This window comes from Ailuropoda melanoleuca, chromosome 11 (genome assembly GCF_002007445.2).
Source record: "Ailuropoda melanoleuca isolate Jingjing chromosome 11, ASM200744v2, whole genome shotgun sequence".
NCBI lineage: Eukaryota > Metazoa > Chordata > Mammalia > Carnivora > Ursidae > Ailuropoda > Ailuropoda melanoleuca.
In genome coordinates, this window is record NC_048228.1 from 99,478,460 (window position 1) to 99,497,396 (window position 18,937).

General features: G+C 46.8%; 1 protein-coding gene across 3 annotated transcripts in view; it reads right to left on the reverse strand.

Moving 5' to 3' along the window:
* CC2D2A (coiled-coil and C2 domain containing 2A) overlaps positions 1–18,937 on the reverse strand; it is a 145,028-nt gene that overhangs the window by 78,621 nt on the left and 47,470 nt on the right. For 2 of the 3 annotated variants that reach the window (XM_034672095.1, XM_034672094.1), the window contains exons 1-2: positions 6,696–6,860; positions 5,953–6,084 (exon numbers count right to left, since the gene is read on the reverse strand). In XM_034672095.1, coding sequence (XP_034527986.1) covers positions 5,953–6,084; positions 6,696–6,845 — 282 coding nt within the window. In that variant the 5' untranslated portion in view covers positions 6,846–6,860. Of the gene's footprint in view, positions 1–5,952; positions 6,085–6,695; positions 6,861–11,202; positions 11,335–11,945; positions 12,083–15,442; positions 15,606–18,937 lie in introns of those variants that run through there. The other variant, XM_034672096.1, reaches the window with a different exon arrangement.

Here is an 18,937-nt window from a genome sequence, read left to right on the forward strand (position 1 = left end):
TTTCTTTTACTATATACTGAGAATGATCATGAAAATATTGGAAATAATTTCTTCTAAGAATAAATTATATTTATAGAACATATTATTTCAATCTTGAAATTGATTTGATTCTCCATTTTTCCACTAAAAACCAAAACTCGAAGCTATCAGAGGTGATGCAAATGGATTACGTGCCGGTGTTCTTGGTGTGTGCAGCAACGCATGCCAATGGAGAAAGAAATTTAAAAGCTGTAGAGGGGCGCCTGGGTGGTTCAGTCGGTTGAGTGACTGATGCTTGGTTTTGGCTCAGGTCATAATCTTGGGATCCTGGGATTGAGCCCCTAGTTGGGCTCTGCACTCAGCAGGGAGTCTGCTTCTCTCTCCTTCTCCTTTTACCCCTCCCCCTGCTCACGCACTGCCTCTCTAAAATAAATAAATCTTTAAAAAAAAATAAAAAAAATGAAAGTTGTATAGAAAAAGAATAAATCATTGGTGGGATTAAAATACAAGCCTCTCTTTTTGCCCTGGGAAAATAACAGGACCAGAGTCTGAACCCAGCCCGGAGCCTGCAGTAGATTCTGTAGCTGTTGTCCTCTCTGGAAGCTTTCTCATTCCTGGAATTTTTGGGGCATGAGGTGGGGGTCACATGTCCCACGTACAACTGACCAGTTTGTCCTCGCTATTGATAATGTGAACCTTGGAGGAAAAGATAGAATCCTTTCCCCTGGAGTTGTTCAGCTTAGATTATCAAGGGTCATATCTCCTACATGGAGAATTCTGGTCTGTCTGCGATAGGAGGGAATGAAGCCAGTCAACATTCAAGGAGAACCAGAGAAAAGAGAGGTAGAGAGAGAGAGAGAGACAGCCCCTGAGATCCTGATTCCCAAAGTCCCTCCTTCATTTTTATGATTCATCTCCAGATCCTTACCAGTTTTATGGGCCACCAAATTCTCTCTTTACTTAAGCTAGTTTGTTTTAGTTTTTATCATTTGCAACCCAAAGAGTATTGGCAAATGTGGTGCTTGTAACAGAGTAGGTGGCCAATGCTCTGTGGAACATGGGTGAGAATGGGGGAGGGGGAAGTGGTAATCTTACCAAGTGGTAATTAACAAGGAAGTTGGAATCACGGTAAAGTCCTCAAAATAGTAAGCAGTTTTGCAAAGGGGAGGCTCCTACACACATACCTCCTGGGAATGTCACGCCGACTTCCAATCACAGAATCTTTAATTTTTTTAAAAATGTAAACTCTGTGCTCAACGTGGGGCTCAAACTCATGACCCTGAGATCAAGAGTCACATGCTCTACTGACTGAGCCAGCCAGGTGCCCCCCTGACAGAATCTGTAACACTTGACATCTGTGTCTACCCATACCAGGGACAGTCTAAGGTCAACTTTGAATATTGCTACCTCTACGTTCTCTGAGTTTAGGACAACTGAGAATACAGCGGACCTTCAGTTAAGGATAGGAAGAATAAAAATAAAAGAAGGAAGACAGGAGGGAAGGAAGGAAAGGTGGAAGGTAGGAAGGAACGGAAGATGGCAGGATGGGAGGGAAGGAGGAAGGGAGGCAAGAGGGAGGCTGCTGGGATTGCTTTCAACAACGCTAACCCTACTTTGCCATCAGGATTAGGTGAACTGCATTTTATGTTGTTTATGTGTAACATGCAATGTCCCCTTGGCATTTTTATTTTTTAAGTTTTGGAATAGTTCTGTCTTAAGAGGTATTCAATTGCATTCTTTCTCCTTTGACGTTTAACTTTTTTCTTTGTGCGATATCGACTCTCTTTTTGTATTTTTAATGGTCTCTCACAAAGGTCTTAATTTAGGAAGAGTAGACCATCCCACTTTTGAAAACTACTAATGGGGGATGGGTTTGGTCAGCCCTGCTGGGTTAGTTCGAGCCTGAGAGCTCTGAGGCATAAATTCACCACTAATGCGGGGCGCCTGGGTGGCTCAGTCATAAGCGTCTGCCTTCGGCTCAGGGCCTGATCCCAGGATCCTGGGTTCGAGCCCCGCATCGAGCTCCCTGCTCTGCTGGGCGCCTGCTTCTTCCTCTCCCACTCCCCCTGCTTGTGTTCCCTCTCTCGCTAGCTGTCTCTCTCTCTCTGTCAAATAAATAAATAAAAATCTTTATTAAAAAAAAATTCACCACTAATGGCCCAGGGAATTGCCAGCTCCCCATCCAGCACACTGACTTGGTTTTCTGTCACTTGGATGCAGGGTTGAGCCAGAGCCCAGGAAAGCCGCTGTCCTGCAGGAGAGACAGCTGAGGAGAGGAATAAGGAGGGAGTCTCTTCTGGAAACATTCAGCTCAGCTGAATCAGGTTAATAACATTCAATATGTGCTTTGATTGAGGTGTCCCTAGGTGCCAGCCTCCCACTCAGTGCTAGGGTTAAAAGAAGAAGAAAACCCCATCTTTGCCTTGAGTCATTTTCAGGCTAGTGGGGGAGGGAGAGAGGAGATGCATTAATAAGCTATCGATGAGGCCCTCTCGCCCGTTCATCTCCTTCTGTGCTCCTGCATCATCCTGGTCAAAACTCCCAGATGAAAGGTATGTTTGGACATACGGCTAAAAATACAGGCTCTATGCATTTAACATTTTTTTTCTTACAGGCAAGCCTGTACATGGAACAGTGGTAAAAAACATGGGTTTTGACATTGGACAGATCTGAATAAATGTAGGAAAAGGTAAAAGTTAATAAATAAAATTGTGAAAATTGATCCAGAAAGAGATGCATTATGGTTTGGATCACTGGAAGATTCCACAACCACATTCCCCAAAAAAGACTGAGGTATAGCAGTCCACAGTGAATGTAACAGGTAATGTGTAATACACACCAGGGGAAGAATATCCCCTCCCCCTAATTTAAACCCTTTTGCATCCTTCTCACGCACGCTACGTATCTTCGCACATCGCTATGTCCAGAGCCTGACCCTCTAGGAAATGACCTTGGGAGTCTCCAGTGCCTTTGGTTTTCTCCCTTCTCTAACTTCTTCTGCTCTGTGCTGCTGGATGACCAGCCTCTCTGAATGGGACATTCTCCTCCTCTGCTTTCCCATTTCTGCACACAAATGGGAAGATCTCCCCTCTCACAGGTATTGGGAGAAAACCACCCTGCTTCCCCCTCCCCGTGTCCCATCCTCATGGCTCCTTCCCCAGAGAGAAAGAAGCACATGACTGGAGAGCCAACTGGAGCGCAATAGCCATTCGTTGGTCTGGGTTCTCTGCTGCCCCTTCTTAGCTCTCTCAGCCTGCTCGCTGGCCTCGCATGGTCTCCTCGGCACTCCCCATGGCGAACTCACCGGGGCTGTGTCTAGACGGGAGCGGAATTCATGGGAGATGGAGCAGGAAGCCCATCTGGTCTTGGGTTCCAGTGGCCTTCTGTCCAGTTTTACCCTTAGTGTGACTGATCCCTGCATCCCTCTCTGACCCCTGTGCATTGCCCAGCTAGCTCNACTAGCTCACAGCTTCTGAAGCAGACAGATAAGATTAATTGGCTCCCTTAATACCCGACTCAACACAGTACTCCCTCTTCTGTTTTCTCATTGTAACCCATAATTTAGAGCCTCGTTGTATCAGTGTTTCCTGCTGAAATGGATGGAAGGTGAAGGGAAAATGACGCATTACTGGATATGTGCACAAAGGGATGACAGTCTCAATCACCATTATATCACATATCTGTCATGTAAACAAATAGACGACAAATCCCTCGTGGACTGTGACTTGGGTTGATGCTTGTTTTGTGATCATCTGTTCACATGATCACATTCCTACACAAAGTAGCCACTCATTAATACTTGTCCATAGTAACAACAAACACTCACAATTTTAAAAACGGTCACACAGCCACAGCGTCTTAATNCGCTACGTATCTTCGCACATCGCTATGTCCAGAGCCTGACCCTCTAGGAAATGACCTGGGGAGTCTCCAGTGCCTTTGGTTTTCTCCCTTCTCTAACTTCTTCTGCTCTGTGCTGCTGGATGACCAGCCTCTCTGAATGGGACATTCTCCTCCTCTGCTTTCCCATTTCTGCACACAAATGGGAAGATCTCCCCTCTCACAGGTATTGGGAGAAAACCACCCTGCTTCCCCCTCCCCGTGTCCCATCCTCATGGCTCCTTCCCCAGAGAGAAAGAAGCACATGACTGGAGAGCCAACTGGAGCGCAATAGCCATTCGTTGGTCTGGGTTCTCTGCTGCCCCTTCTTAGCTCTCTCAGCCTGCTCGCTGGCCTCGCATGGTCTCCTCGGCACTCCCCATGGCGAACTCACCGGGGCTGTGTCTAGACGGGAGCGGAATTCATGGGAGATGGAGCAGGAAGCCCATCTGGTCTTGGGTTCCAGTGGCCTTCTGTCCAGTTTTACCCTTAGTGTGACTGATCCCTGCATCCCTCTCTGACCCCTGTGCATTGCCCAGCTAGCTCACAGCTTCCGAAGCAGACAGATAAGATTAACTGGCTCCCTTAATACCCGACTCAACACAGTACTCCCTCTTCTGTTTTCTCATTGTAACCCATAATTTAGAGCCTCGTTGTATCAGTGTTTCCTGCTGAAATGGATGGAAGGTGAAGGGAAAATGACGCATTACTGGATATGTGCACAAAGGGATGACAGTCTCAATCACCATTATATCACATATCTGTCATGTAAACAAATAGACGACAAATCCCTCGTGGACTGTGACTTGGGTTGATGCTTGTTTTGTGATCATCTGTTCACATGATCACATTCCTACACAAAGTAGCCACTCATTAATACTTGTCCATAGTAACAACAAACACTCACAATTTTAAAAACGGTCACACAGCCACAGCGTCTTAATACAACGATCCTCTGAAGTAGAGAAGATTGTTACTGTTCCTATTTTTCAACTAAGGGCACAGAGGCAAAGAGACCCGCCCAAAGGTACAAAGTAGTTATAGTAGGACAGCTCGGATGCTCCGGCTTGCGCTTGTGTTTTCTCTGTTGGGCACCCTGCTTTCCAGAATGATTGTTAAATCCCTTCATTCTGTTGCACTTTATCCAGGCTGAAATATTACAAATATAAAATTTCCTGGGTTTCAGAAGGAGGTGGTCTTTGCTCAGCAGTTCAGGAAGGGAAAAGCAATATAATTAAATGCCAAGGCAGGCAACTCTGTCTGTTGAATACTAGCCAGCGCTCACTGAGCTCTGTTCCAAGCACTGGAATGTACTATCTCCACCAATCTGCACAGCTACCCTAGGAGGTAGGTACTATTGTTATGTCCATTTTACAGATGAAGAAATTGTAGCACAGAGAGATTAAGAGCCAAGTTTGCCTAATGAGTGTTAGTGCCTGGACTTGTATCAGGCAGTTTGGTACCAGACCTTAGGCAAACACAGTAAAAAGGATTTGCAAGGATGGAAAATCTCCCGTTAGGGAACCTGGATGGCTCTGTCAGCTATGCGGCTGACTCTTGATTTCGGCTCAGGTCAAGATCTCAGGGTTGTGGGATCGAGCCCCCTCCGGCTCTGTGCTCAGAGGGGAGTCTGCTTGAGATTCTCTCTCTCCCTTTCCCTCTGCCCCTCCCCCTGCTGGTGCAGGCTCCCTCTCTAAAAATAAATTTAAAAATCTTAAAAAAAAAAAAGAAAAGAAAATCTCTAGTTATATAATAAAGAGACAACGAGTGGGAAATAATCCTATAGCATCTGTGAGATGGCAGAGAAAAAAGAAGAAAAATAAGGCCAGCTAACTTGGATATGCAAATAGTCACTGACTTAGCCATTCCTACCTGGGAACGCAGTCCTTGTTTAGGAAAGGCTTAGGTGAGCACAGCAGACGGCCTCTTACATAATACACCTGCTGTGTGTGGTTTATGTGTAAGGGAGTGAGCTTAAAAAATAAAACAAAACACCACCAAAGTAGAATGTTATGCATTTAGTACCCCAAGCTATTCAAAGAGCAAAGCACTTTCAAGCACCTTCATGTATTAAAGATGGGCAGGTGGGCTTACCTTTTTATACAATGTTTCAAGTTCTGCCTTAATGTCTTGCTCCCGCGTCAACATCGGTGGTCTTGAAGGAAACCCCTTGGTGGGGTTTGGCAACGCTAGGATTCTCCCGTCATCTCCAAACCACTTCCTTCCCTGCAGATCAAGCAGAGGGAACAATACTATTTTCTTTTAACTGGTAGAAAATGGTTTACAAAATAAACAACATTTGCAAGAAAATTCTGGGTCGACACATACGTTTCACACACCTTTCCCTGTCATGACAGATCTTTAAAAGCCTCGTTTCCATTAGCAACTGAGTCTTCACTAACACCCCCACAATTAATTTAAAATACAGTCCTTACTCCCCTCCAAAAAAAGCATAACAAAAAGTTTACAGGAGTGCTTAAAAAGTATATTTTCTATTCATTAAAAATTAGAGGAAAAAACCATAGAAGAAATACAATTGAGGGACATTCTATCTGTGGACAATTAAGCATTTCTGTGAATTGCAAAAAAGTTGCCAACATCTGACCCAGCAGGAGAATGCCAAGCCCGGCCAGCGGAAGACCGTCTTGGAGCAGGGGAGAGGGTAGGTGGTTTGAGGATCACCAAACGTATGGAGAGGCAAATTAAAAAAAAAAAATTGAACCACTGCCTGTGGACAGGAGGAGATGAGCATGAGTGTGTGGTGACGGCCCTGGACGGGACGAGGCAGCTCCGAGAGTGGCCCGGGGGCTCCGGGTGGGACGGGGCTGTGAGCTTACGGGCTCCTGCGTCAGCAGCCTGTTCTCCATGATGTTCTGACAGGCGCGAGGCACCTCCGGTCTTGCCCCAATATAAAGGCCTTCGTCTTCCAGAAATCTGGGCTGCACATTCTCGGGAAGCTTTTTGTACGTAGGCACTGGATAGGACATGGATAAATACAAGCAGCATTAGTGCCAACCGACATGTTCCGAACTGCACTGTGCTGAGCTGAAACCGCCACTGGAAATTTCGTTGGTATTCCTGGAAGCTGCAAATGCCCCATATTAATTTCCAGAAGCGGAACCAAGGACGAGAGGAATGTGTTTCACCCATAGTCTCGTTATAGAATTGTGACAGGACTCCGCACCTTGCTCACCAGGGTGGCCGATTGTGGGGAGGGTGGCATTCACAGCAGAGGACCTGCTTGGTCCTGGGGAGGAACCACTTGGAATGAACCCGGGGCCAGGCCCTGCTTGGAACACTTTCCTTCTGTACAGAAGGGCGGATAGTATCTACCCACTGGTTCTTGGGAGAATTATATGAGGTAAAGTATGAGAAAACGCTTTGTAAGTTAAAAAGGATAAAGGAGACAGAGCAGGGAGGGAGGCTTTTCTCAGAAGGCCTGGCGTGAAGGTTGAGAGGGAAGGAGCCGGGGATACCCCCTCCCCCCCAAGGGCATGGTGTGTCCGGTGAGCAGGGGCAGGGTGGAGGGAGGGCCTTGCAGGTCACCAGCGGCTTGGGTTTTTGTCAGGGGGATGGACCCCTGAAGCCTCTGCCTGAGGAGTGACCGAGTGGATTTTCAGTTCTGGAAAGATCCTTGGGCGTGCTTGGCCAGAGTAGGCCAGAGGAGAAATAAGAGAAGCAGCCAGGGGACCTGTGAGTGTCCGGAGGTAATCTGGGAGTTAATGAGGAAAGGTGGAGAATCTTTTGTTTATAATTATCTCCCTCTAAACCTTGCCAAATCCCCGAATCTGCTAATTTTCCTGTGTGTGGCCGTTTGGACACTCTGCTTCCCACAGTCGCCCGCACGAACCAACTAATACCAGCGTTCCTGGAAAAATGGGACTCAGAGTCCTGAGAAGACATGGGGCCGTTGTTTCCCCTTTTGTCTGCTCCCCCCCACTCCACTCACAAAGCTAGGCAGCCCAGCACTGTCCAGCAGTCTTTGAAGGTTTTCATGGAACATTTTCACGCACTCTCATTCTAGGTATGTTTACTGGTGTGGACGCACTCTCATACGTACAAAGTTAAATCAGGAAAGGATGAAATTAAAAATCCGTGCCAATAGAAGCCTTGATGTTTGCGTCCCACATCCCTGGAGTGAACGCACTGGGCTTTGGCAGCCATTCTCCAAGCAGAGACAGGAACAGCATTACCCTTGATCCCCTGACATGTGCGGGTCCCAACAACAGGTGAGTCATCATGTATCTCCTCAGTGCTCAAAGGAAGAAGAAACGCCCCGAGTCCCGTCCTAGGATCATTTCACTTCCTCCTGTTTTCAGGTGAGGCACGGAGAATGCAGGAGCTCGCTCAAGGTCAAACCTCAGGGAGGAGGAGCCGGGGCCGCGTGGCCCCCCACTCCTGCTTGCTAGGCCAGGAGTTGCCTCCCCTCTGAACCGGTGCTCGGGTTCCCCACTCAGAGCAGGTGCCCAGGCTCCTGTGGCCTCTTCCATGCACCCCCTCCACCCCCGTCCCCGGTCTGAGCCAGCCCCTGGGGTCTAACCTCCACTCCCAGCCCCGGGAGGGTTCAGGGACAGGCCTGGCCATGCGTCCTCTGAGCACAAACACAAAGTGACCGCGCTCCTGCTCGGCTGAGGCTGCTGCTGTGCATTTCTCCAACCCTTGAGGAGCGTCAGGATTCATTGTGCCCAGCGTGTAGCCTCCGCCGCGGGCCTCCCAGGTCGGGAGCCTGCCTCCCTCCCGTCACTAGCTTTGTGGTCTCGGATTCGTTCCCTAACTTCTCTTGGCTTCTGCTTTGCATCTGTGAAATGGCGTGAGAAAGAACACTTGTCCAGCCCTGCTGTGGGGCTGGGTTCGCTGCTACACATCAGGTGCTTGGAAAGGAACCTGGAGGAGGAAGGGCATGGAAGGCGCTCGCTATCATTGTTACGGCGAAGCTGTAACCTTTGGGCACTTTTCCCAGCTACCTGCTTTAAAAGGAAACCTGAGATGTCCAACAAATCCTAATACTTTGAACCATACATGATTCAAAATGGACTATCAAAACAGAACAATAATTTATCCTCAGCTTGGCATTTAATTGGAACTCAGAACATGACAAATGAAAAGAAATCCAACTCCCAGGTAAGGTGAGTGCAGCCCCCTCCCCAGCCTGAAGGACTCTCTTGGGGGACTCAGGCTGCCCTGCTGTTTTAAGTGTGAGCTACCCGCTAACGAACTGGGGAGGTCCCCTAGGCACTCTAGGAAGGAAAGAAAATTCCAGGGGAAAAAAGGGCAAAGGGAAACCCAGGGGCCATAATTGAAGGGGTTTGGAGAGCTTCCTGGTCAATGACCTCGTGGAGGTGCTGGGAGGGTGGGGCCCCTGGAGAGGGGATGGAAGCTTCTCACCCCTTCTCACATGCCTTGCCCTATAAATCTCTCCATCTGTGTGCTCTCTCACATCCTTTTTTTTTTTTTTTAATTTTATTTATTTATTTGAGAGTGAGAGAGGACACGAGCAGGGGGAGTGGCAGAGAGAGAGAGGGAGAAGCAGACTCCCCACTGAGCAGGGAGCCCCACACGGGACTCAATCCCAGGACCCTGAAGTCATGACCTGAGTGGAAAGCAGACACTTAACCAACAGAGTCACCGAAGTGCCCCCATATCCTTTATTATATGAATAGCCAGTTAAATATAAATGTTTCTCTGATTACTATGAGCTGTTAGAACAAGTTACTGAACCTGAGGTGGGTGTCATGGAACCCCCAATTTGTGGTAAGATCAAATAGAAGTATGGGTAATCTGGGGACCCACTACTTGTGATTGGTGTCTAAGTCGAGGGTAGTCTTGTGGGACTGAGCCCTTAATTTGTGGGGTCTGTGCTGACTCCAGCTGTAAATGTCAGAACTGAATTGTAGGATATGCAGCTGGTGTTGGGAGAATTGGTTGGTGTGGGGAAAAAAAAAAAAAACACCGCACCCATCTGGTCACAGAAGTGCTCTAGCAGGGTTGAGAGCGAGTAGAGGATAAAACAGAGAGATTTTCCTTCTCACAGCCTGAATCTCGGAGTTTCTCATGCTCTCTTCCCCCAGAACTGGTCGCCGATTTGATGAGGGGAACCCCCCCCCAAAAGAAACATNGCTAGCTCACAGCTTCCGAAGCAGACAGATAAGATTAACTGGCTCCCTTAATACCCGACTCAACACAGTACTCCCTCTTCTGTTTTCTCATTGTAACCCATAATTTAGAGCCTCGTTGTATCAGTGTTTCCTGCTGAAATGGATGGAAGGTGAAGGGAAAATGACGCATTACTGGATATGTGCACAAAGGGATGACAGTCTCAATCACCATTATATCACATATCTGTCATGTAAACAAATAGACGACAAATNAAATCCCTTCATTCTGTTGCACTTTATCCAGGCTGAAATATTACAAATATAAAATTTCCTGGGTTTCAGAAGGAGGTGGTCTTTGCTCAGCAGTTCAGGAAGGGAAAAGCAATATAATTAAATGCCAAGCAGGCAACTCTGTCTGTTGAATACTAGCCAGCGCTTACTGAGCTCTGTTCCAAGCACTGGAATGTACTATCTCCACCCATCTGCACAGCTACCCTAGGAGGTAGGTACTATTGTTATGTCCATTTTACAGATGAAGAAATTGTAGCACAGAGAGATTAAGAGCCAAGTTTGCCTAATGAGTGTTAGTGCCTGGACTTGTATCAGGCAGTTTGGTACCAGACCTTAGGCAAACACAGTAAAAAGGATTTGCAAGGATGGAAAATCTCCCGTTAGGGAACCTGGATGGCTCTGTCAGCTATGCGGCTGACTCTTGATTTCGGCTCAGGTCAAGATCTCAGGGTTGTGGGATCGAGCCCCCTCCGGCTCTGTGCTCAGAGGGGAGTCTGCTTGAGATTCTCTCTCTCCCTTTCCCTCTGCCCCTCCCCCTGCTGGTGCAGGCTCCCTCTCTAAAAATAAATTTAAAAATCTTAAAAAAAAAAAAGAAAAGAAAATCTCTAGTTATATAATAAAGAGACAACGAGTGGGAAATAATCCTATAGCATCTGTGAGATGGCAGAGAAAAAAGAAGAAAAATAAGGCCAGCTAACTTGGATATGCAAATAGTCACTGACTTAGCCATTCCTACCTGGGAACGCAGTCCTTGTTTAGGAAAGGCTTAGGTGAGCACAGCAGACGGCCTCTTACATAATACACCTGCTGTGTGTGGTTTATGTGTAAGGGAGTGAGCTTAAAAAATAAAACAAAACACCACCAAAGTAGAATGTTATGCATTTAGTACCCCAAGCTATTCAAAGAGCAAAGCACTTTCAAGCACCTTCATGTATTAAAGATGGGCAGGTGGGCTTACCTTTTTATACAATGTTTCAAGTTCTGCCTTAATGTCTTGCTCCCGCGTCAACATCGGTGGTCTTGAAGGAAACCCCTTGGTGGGGTTTGGCAACGCTAGGATTCTCCCGTCATCTCCAAACCACTTCCTTCCCTGCAGATCAAGCAGAGGGAACAATACTATTTTCTTTTAACTGGTAGAAAATGGTTTACAAAATAAACAACATTTGCAAGAAAATTCTGGGTCGACACATACGTTTCACACACCTTTCCCTGTCATGACAGATCTTTAAAAGCCTCGTTTCCATTAGCAACTGAGTCTTCACTAACACCCCCACAATTAATTTAAAATACAGTCCTTACTCCCCTCCAAAAAAAGCATAACAAAAAGTTTACAGGAGTGCTTAAAAAGTATATTTTCTATTCATTAAAAATTAGAGGAAAAAACCATAGAAGAAATACAATTGAGGGACATTCTATCTGTGGACAATTAAGCATTTCTGTGAATTGCAAAAAAGTTGCCAACATCTGACCCAGCAGGAGAATGCCAAGCCCGGCCAGCGGAAGACCGTCTTGGAGCAGGGGAGAGGGTAGGTGGTTTGAGGATCACCAAACGTATGGAGAGGCAAATTAAAAAAAAAAAATTGAACCACTGCCTGTGGACAGGAGGAGATGAGCATGAGTGTGTGGTGACGGCCCTGGACGGGACGAGGCAGCTCCGAGAGTGGCCCGGGGGCTCCGGGTGGGACGGGGCTGTGAGCTTACGGGCTCCTGCGTCAGCAGCCTGTTCTCCATGATGTTCTGACAGGCGCGAGGCACCTCCGGTCTTGCCCCAATATAAAGGCCTTCGTCTTCCAGAAATCTGGGCTGCACATTCTCGGGAAGCTTTTTGTACGTAGGCACTGGATAGGACATGGATAAATACAAGCAGCATTAGTGCCAACCGACATGTTCCGAACTGCACTGTGCTGAGCTGAAACCGCCACTGGAAATTTCGTTGGTATTCCTGGAAGCTGCAAATGCCCCATATTAATTTCCAGAAGCGGAACCAAGGACGAGAGGAATGTGTTTCACCCATAGTCTCGTTATAGAATTGTGACAGGACTCCGCACCTTGCTCACCAGGGTGGCCGATTGTGGGGAGGGTGGCATTCACAGCAGAGGACCTGCTTGGTCCTGGGGAGGAACCACTTGGAATGAACCCGGGGCCAGGCCCTGCTTGGAACACTTTCCTTCTGTACAGAAGGGCGGATAGTATCTACCCACTGGTTCTTGGGAGAATTATATGAGGTAAAGTATGAGAAAACGCTTTGTAAGTTAAAAAGGATAAAGGAGACAGAGCAGGGAGGGAGGCTTTTCTCAGAAGGCCTGGCGTGAAGGTTGAGAGGGAAGGAGCCGGGGATACCCCCTCCCCCCCAAGGGCATGGTGTGTCCGGTGAGCAGGGGCAGGGTGGAGGGAGGGCCTTGCAGGTCACCAGCGGCTTGGGTTTTTGTCAGGGGGATGGACCCCTGAAGCCTCTGCCTGAGGAGTGACCGAGTGGATTTTCAGTTCTGGAAAGATCCTTGGGCGTGCTTGGCCAGAGTAGGCCAGAGGAGAAATAAGAGAAGCAGCCAGGGGACCTGTGAGTGTCCGGAGGTAATCTGGGAGTTAATGAGGAAAGGTGGAGAATCTTTTGTTTATAATTATCTCCCTCTAAACCTTGCCAAATCCCCGAATCTGCTAATTTTCCTGTGTGTGGCCGTTTGGACACTCTGCTTCCCACAGTCGCCCGCACGAACCAACTAATACCAGCGTTCCTGGAAAAATGGGACTCAGAGTCCTGAGAAGACATGGGGCCGTTGTTTCCCCTTTTGTCTGCTCCCCCCCACTCCACTCACAAAGCTAGGCAGCCCAGCACTGTCCAGCAGTCTTTGAAGGTTTTCATGGAACATTTTCACGCACTCTCATTCTAGGTATGTTTACTGGTGTGGACGCACTCTCATACGTACAAAGTTAAATCAGGAAAGGATGAAATTAAAAATCCGTGCCAATAGAAGCCTTGATGTTTGCGTCCCACATCCCTGGAGTGAACGCACTGGGCTTTGGCAGCCATTCTCCAAGCAGAGACAGGAACAGCATTACCCTTGATCCCCTGACATGTGCGGGTCCCAACAACAGGTGAGTCATCATGTATCTCCTCAGTGCTCAAAGGAAGAAGAAACGCCCCGAGTCCCGTCCTAGGATCATTTCACTTCCTCCTGTTTTCAGGTGAGGCACGGAGAATGCAGGAGCTCGCTCAAGGTCAAACCTCAGGGAGGAGGAGCCGGGGCCGCGTGGCCCCCCACTCCTGCTTGCTAGGCCAGGAGTTGCCTCCCCTCTGAACCGGTGCTCGGGTTCCCCACTCAGAGCAGGTGCCCAGGCTCCTGTGGCCTCTTCCATGCACCCCCTCCACCCCCGTCCCCGGTCTGAGCCAGCCCCTGGGGTCTAACCTCCACTCCCAGCCCCGGGAGGGTTCAGGGACAGGCCTGGCCATGCGTCCTCTGAGCACAAACACAAAGTGACCGCGCTCCTGCTCGGCTGAGGCTGCTGCTGTGCATTTCTCCAACCCTTGAGGAGCGTCAGGATTCATTGTGCCCAGCGTGTAGCCTCCGCCGCGGGCCTCCCAGGTCGGGAGCCTGCCTCCCTCCCGTCACTAGCTTTGTGGTCTCGGATTCGTTCCCTAACTTCTCTTGGCTTCTGCTTTGCATCTGTGAAATGGCGTGAGAAAGAACACTTGTCCAGCCCTGCTGTGGGGCTGGGTTCGCTGCTACACATCAGGTGCTTGGAAAGGAACCTGGAGGAGGAAGGGCATGGAAGGCGCTCGCTATCATTGTTACGGCGAAGCTGTAACCTTTGGGCACTTTTCCCAGCTACCTGCTTTAAAAGGAAACCTGAGATGTCCAACAAATCCTAATACTTTGAACCATACATGATTCAAAATGGACTATCAAAACAGAACAATAATTTATCCTCAGCTTGGCATTTAATTGGAACTCAGAACATGACAAATGAAAAGAAATCCAACTCCCAGGTAAGGTGAGTGCAGCCCCCTCCCCAGCCTGAAGGACTCTCTTGGGGGACTCAGGCTGCCCTGCTGTTTTAAGTGTGAGCTACCCGCTAACGAACTGGGGAGGTCCCCTAGGCACTCTAGGAAGGAAAGAAAATTCCAGGGGAAAAAAGGGCAAAGGGAAACCCAGGGGCCATAATTGAAGGGGTTTGGAGAGCTTCCTGGTCAATGACCTCGTGGAGGTGCTGGGAGGGTGGGGCCCCTGGAGAGGGGATGGAAGCTTCTCACCCCTTCTCACATGCCTTGCCCTATAAATCTCTCCATCTGTGTGCTCTCTCACATCCTTTTTTTTTTTTTTTAATTTTATTTATTTATTTGAGAGTGAGAGAGGACACGAGCAGGGGGAGTGGCAGAGAGAGAGAGGGAGAAGCAGACTCCCCACTGAGCAGGGAGCCCCACACGGGACTCAATCCCAGGACCCTGAAGTCATGACCTGAGTGGAAAGCAGACACTTAACCAACAGAGTCACCGAAGTGCCCCCATATCCTTTATTATATGAATAGCCAGTTAAATATAAATGTTTCTCTGATTACTATGAGCTGTTAGAACAAGTTACTGAACCTGAGGTGGGTGTCATGGAACCCCCAATTTGTGGTAAGATCAAATAGAAGTATGGGTAATCTGGGGACCCACTACTTGTGATTGGTGTCTAAGTCGAGGGTAGTCTTGTGGGACTGAGCCCTTAATTTGTGGGGTCTGTGCTGACTCCAGCTGTAAATGTCAGAACTGAATTGTAGGATATGCAGCTGGTGTTGGGAGAATTGGTTGGTGTGGGGAAAAAAAAAAAAACACCGCACCCATCTGGTCACAGAAGTGCTCTAGCAGGGTTGAGAGCGAGTAGAGGATAAAACAGAGAGATTTTCCTTCTCACAGCCTGAATCTCGGAGTTTCTCATGCTCTCTTCCCCCAGAACTGGTCGCCGATTTGATGAGGGGAACCCCCCCCCAAAAGAAACATCCTGGTGTTTCTTTTGCTATCTTATCAGTGAGTGTTTGTTCAATGGGCATTTTCTCATGTTCTTCATTTTTTTTTACTCTGAAGATATTTCTTGATGACTAACTCAGATTAGAAATTGGGATCTGCCGTGGAAATGGGACATCCTCAGACACCAGCCGTATTTCACATGAAGGAAAATAGAGATGCCCAAGGCGAGCAGGACAGCAAAAAGAGCGAGTACCTGTCAGCCTACTGGGAACGAACAGGAGTTCTTTCTCCATCTGCAGCCGAACGTGGACGCTTTCATAATCTGAGGGTCTGACTGCCACGAAATCCTCAGCTGTGTGGTCTAAGCCCAAAAGAAAATCCTCGTCATCCTTTGCGCTAAGCAGCTCCTCCTCATCCTGCAGTCAACAGTAAGAAAAATCGTGCTGCGATTACGAGTCTACTTAGAAAAACAGTGGCATTAAACTCACCACGATCTTTTCCTTTTATCTTTTTAAACGAAAGCATAAAACTCAATGGCCTTTCATGTTCCACAAGCGGGTTTTCTTTGTTTTTTCATTCTTTCACGTGCTAGGAAAATGTCAAAACCAGAATGGACTGACGTCAGAAGAGGTGTGCTGGGCAAAGCAAGCGAAATCTCAAGGACTCTAGCCTCCTTCCAGGGTGTGTATTCTTCCTCAATTACTCCAAGTCCTTGGGCTCAGAAGTTACGTGGAATGTTGACCTTCCCCTCTCAAGGACCCTGGGGCCAGACGCTGTACGCAGTGTCCACAGGGCAGCTCAGCTCCACCTGCACTTCCTGTGGGACTTCGGGGCACTTCCCTGCCCTTCTAATCCTTGGTTTCCTCCACTGTAAGATGGGGATATTAACAGAGCTTACCTCTTAGGGTTTTGTGAGGATGGAATTAACGGACACATGTAAAAATTCTAAGCACTGAGCCTATCATCACAAATGCTAGCTTCAGCATGTTAATTTTGTTTGAATATTTTCCGAACTTTCCTCGTTTTCTCTCTTCCTCTTCTCCGTCTCCTCCTTACTTTTCTCTTTCTCCTTCTCCTCCTCCTCCTCCTTCTTCTTCTTCTTTTTTTTTTTTTTAATTAGAGCCTGGTGCCCATTTATGAACAACCACCTTTAAAATCCCATGGAGATTTGCATAAGTGATAGCCTCGGTATCTGCCTCTTCATATTTCCTCACAAATAAACCAAACAATGAGAAGGGAAGTAAATCTATGTGGTAACCAAGCCCCCAGCACGACCTAAGGACACAGAATGCCAAAAACTTCAAAAAAGTAAATAAGAGAAAAGTGCCCTAATTTCAGATTATGATTTTTTCTCGCTTGTGCCCCCTTTTGGCTTTGCGGTGAGCAGAGACAGACGGAGAAAAATTGCAGAGAAGACAGACAAGGAGAATTACACAGGATCTAAACCTCTGCCAGAAAGACTAAATGCACTTTGAGTATAAAAATACCAAAAAAGGGTCTGAGCAGGCAACGNACAACGCGTGGAGTCCAGGGAAGGAGCTTCACGGTAGGGCACGATTTCAAAGGGCGGTTTTAGGAACACTGAGCTTCCAGGGGAGAAACATGCAAAAGGGAGGAGAGGTGGCTTGTGGAGACATGTCATGTCATGATTTCAGAAGCCTACAGATCTGTTGAGAGCCCTGCCTTCCAGAAGCAGACCCTGGTTCTTTCCTCCTTTCTCTGGGGGCCGTACTTAGTGACTCGCTTCTAATGAGCAGGGTATGAGTGGGGGTATGCAGCTCCTGACTCCAGATTAGGAAAGGCACTGTGGCTTCCTCCTTGCTTTCTCTTGGATCACTTGCTTTAGGGGAAATCAGCAGTCACTTCTCGAGGACACTCAAGCAGCTTTGTGGGGAGGTCTGAGCTGAGGCGTCCCTCCAACACCCAGCACCTGCCGGGCAGAACAGCCAGGCACCTTGGAAGCAAACCCTCCCGACCCAGTCAATCTTTCAACTGATTGCACTCTGGGCCACCTTGTCTGCAACATCGCGAGACCTCTGGAGTCTCCTGAATATTGATTTGTAAAACAATTACTATAGAATAGGCTAAAGTATTCCTAGGCTTCCGTAAAGCTAGGTTAAAAATTACATTTTGATTTTGTTGCTTGGGCTTGGGGTCATATCCAAAAGCTCATTACCAGGACCCACGTCAAAGAGCTTTTTTCCTATTTTTTTCCACCTAGGAGTTCCATGGTTTCAGGTCTTACATTTAAGCCTTTAATCCATTTTGAGTTAATTTTTTGTGAGCGGTATAAGATTGGGGTCCACTTTCATTCTTTTACATGTGAATACCCAATTATCCCAGCAACATTTATTGAAGAGACTATCTTTTCTCCACTGAGTATTCTTGGCTCCCTTGTCAAATATTAGTTGACCATATGTGCTTGGGTTTATTTCTGGGTTCCTGATTCTGTTCCATTGGCCTATTTGTCTGTTTTTATGCCACTACCATGCTGTTTTGATGACTGTAACTTTATAGTATAGCTTGAAATCCAAGTGTGATGCCTCCTACTTTATTCTTCTTCTCAGGATTACTTTGGCTTTTGGGGTCTTTTGTGGCTCCACATAAATTTTAGGAGTGTTTTTTTCTACTTCTGTAAGAAGTGTATTGAAATCTTTATCGAGATTGCATGGAATCTACAGATGGCTTTCGGCAGTATTGACATTTTAATCTTAATTCTTCCAGTCCATGAACATGGGATAACTTTACATTTATTTGTGTCTTCTTTGATTTCTTTCATCAGTGTCTTATACTTTTCAGAGTATGGGTCTTTCACCTTCTTAGTTAAATTTATTCCTAAGTATTTTATTGTTTTTGATACTATTGTAAATGGGATCAATTTCTTCATTTTTTTCTCAGAAAATTTGTTGTAATTATAAGAAAACACTACTGATTTTTGCTTTTGTTTTGTTCTTTAAAGATTTGACTTACTTATTTGAGCGAGATAGCATGGGACAGGGAGAGGGAGAAGGAGAAGCAGACTCCTTGCTGAGCAGGGAGCCCAGCGTGGGGCTNCTTTAAAGATTTGACTTATTTATTTGAGCAAGATAGCATGGGACAGGGAGAGGGAGAAGGAGAAGCAGACTCCTTGCTGAGCAGGGAGCCCAGCGTGGGGCTGGATCCCAGGACCCTGGGATCATGACCTGAGCTGAAGGCAGACACTTAACCAACTAAGCCACTGAGGCCCCCACACTACTGATTTTTGTATGTTAATATTTTATGCTGCAACTTTACTGAATTCATTGATTAGATCTAACAATTTTTTGGTTGAGTCTCTAGGATTATTTCTACATAAAATCAAAGCATCTGCAAATAGAAACAATTTTATTTTTTCCAATTTGTATATCTTTAATTTCTTTTTCTTGCCTGATTGCTCTAGCTAAATCTTCTACTATTATGTTGAAATAGGAGTGGTAAGAGTGGGCACTATTGTCTTGCTCCTGATCTTAGAGGAAAAGCTTTCAACCTTTCATCATTGAGTATGATGTTAGCTATGGTTTTGTCATAGATTGCCTTTATTATGTTGAGGCGTGCTCCTTCTATGCCTAATTTAAGAGTTTTTATCATGAATAGATATTGAATTTTGTCAAATGGGTTTTCTGTACTAGAATTTCTTTCCTTTTTAAAACTTAAAAGAATGTTATTTATTTAAAAAATATCTCCATTTCATTGACATAGAATTGACATATCCAAATCTTTTTTTTTTTTT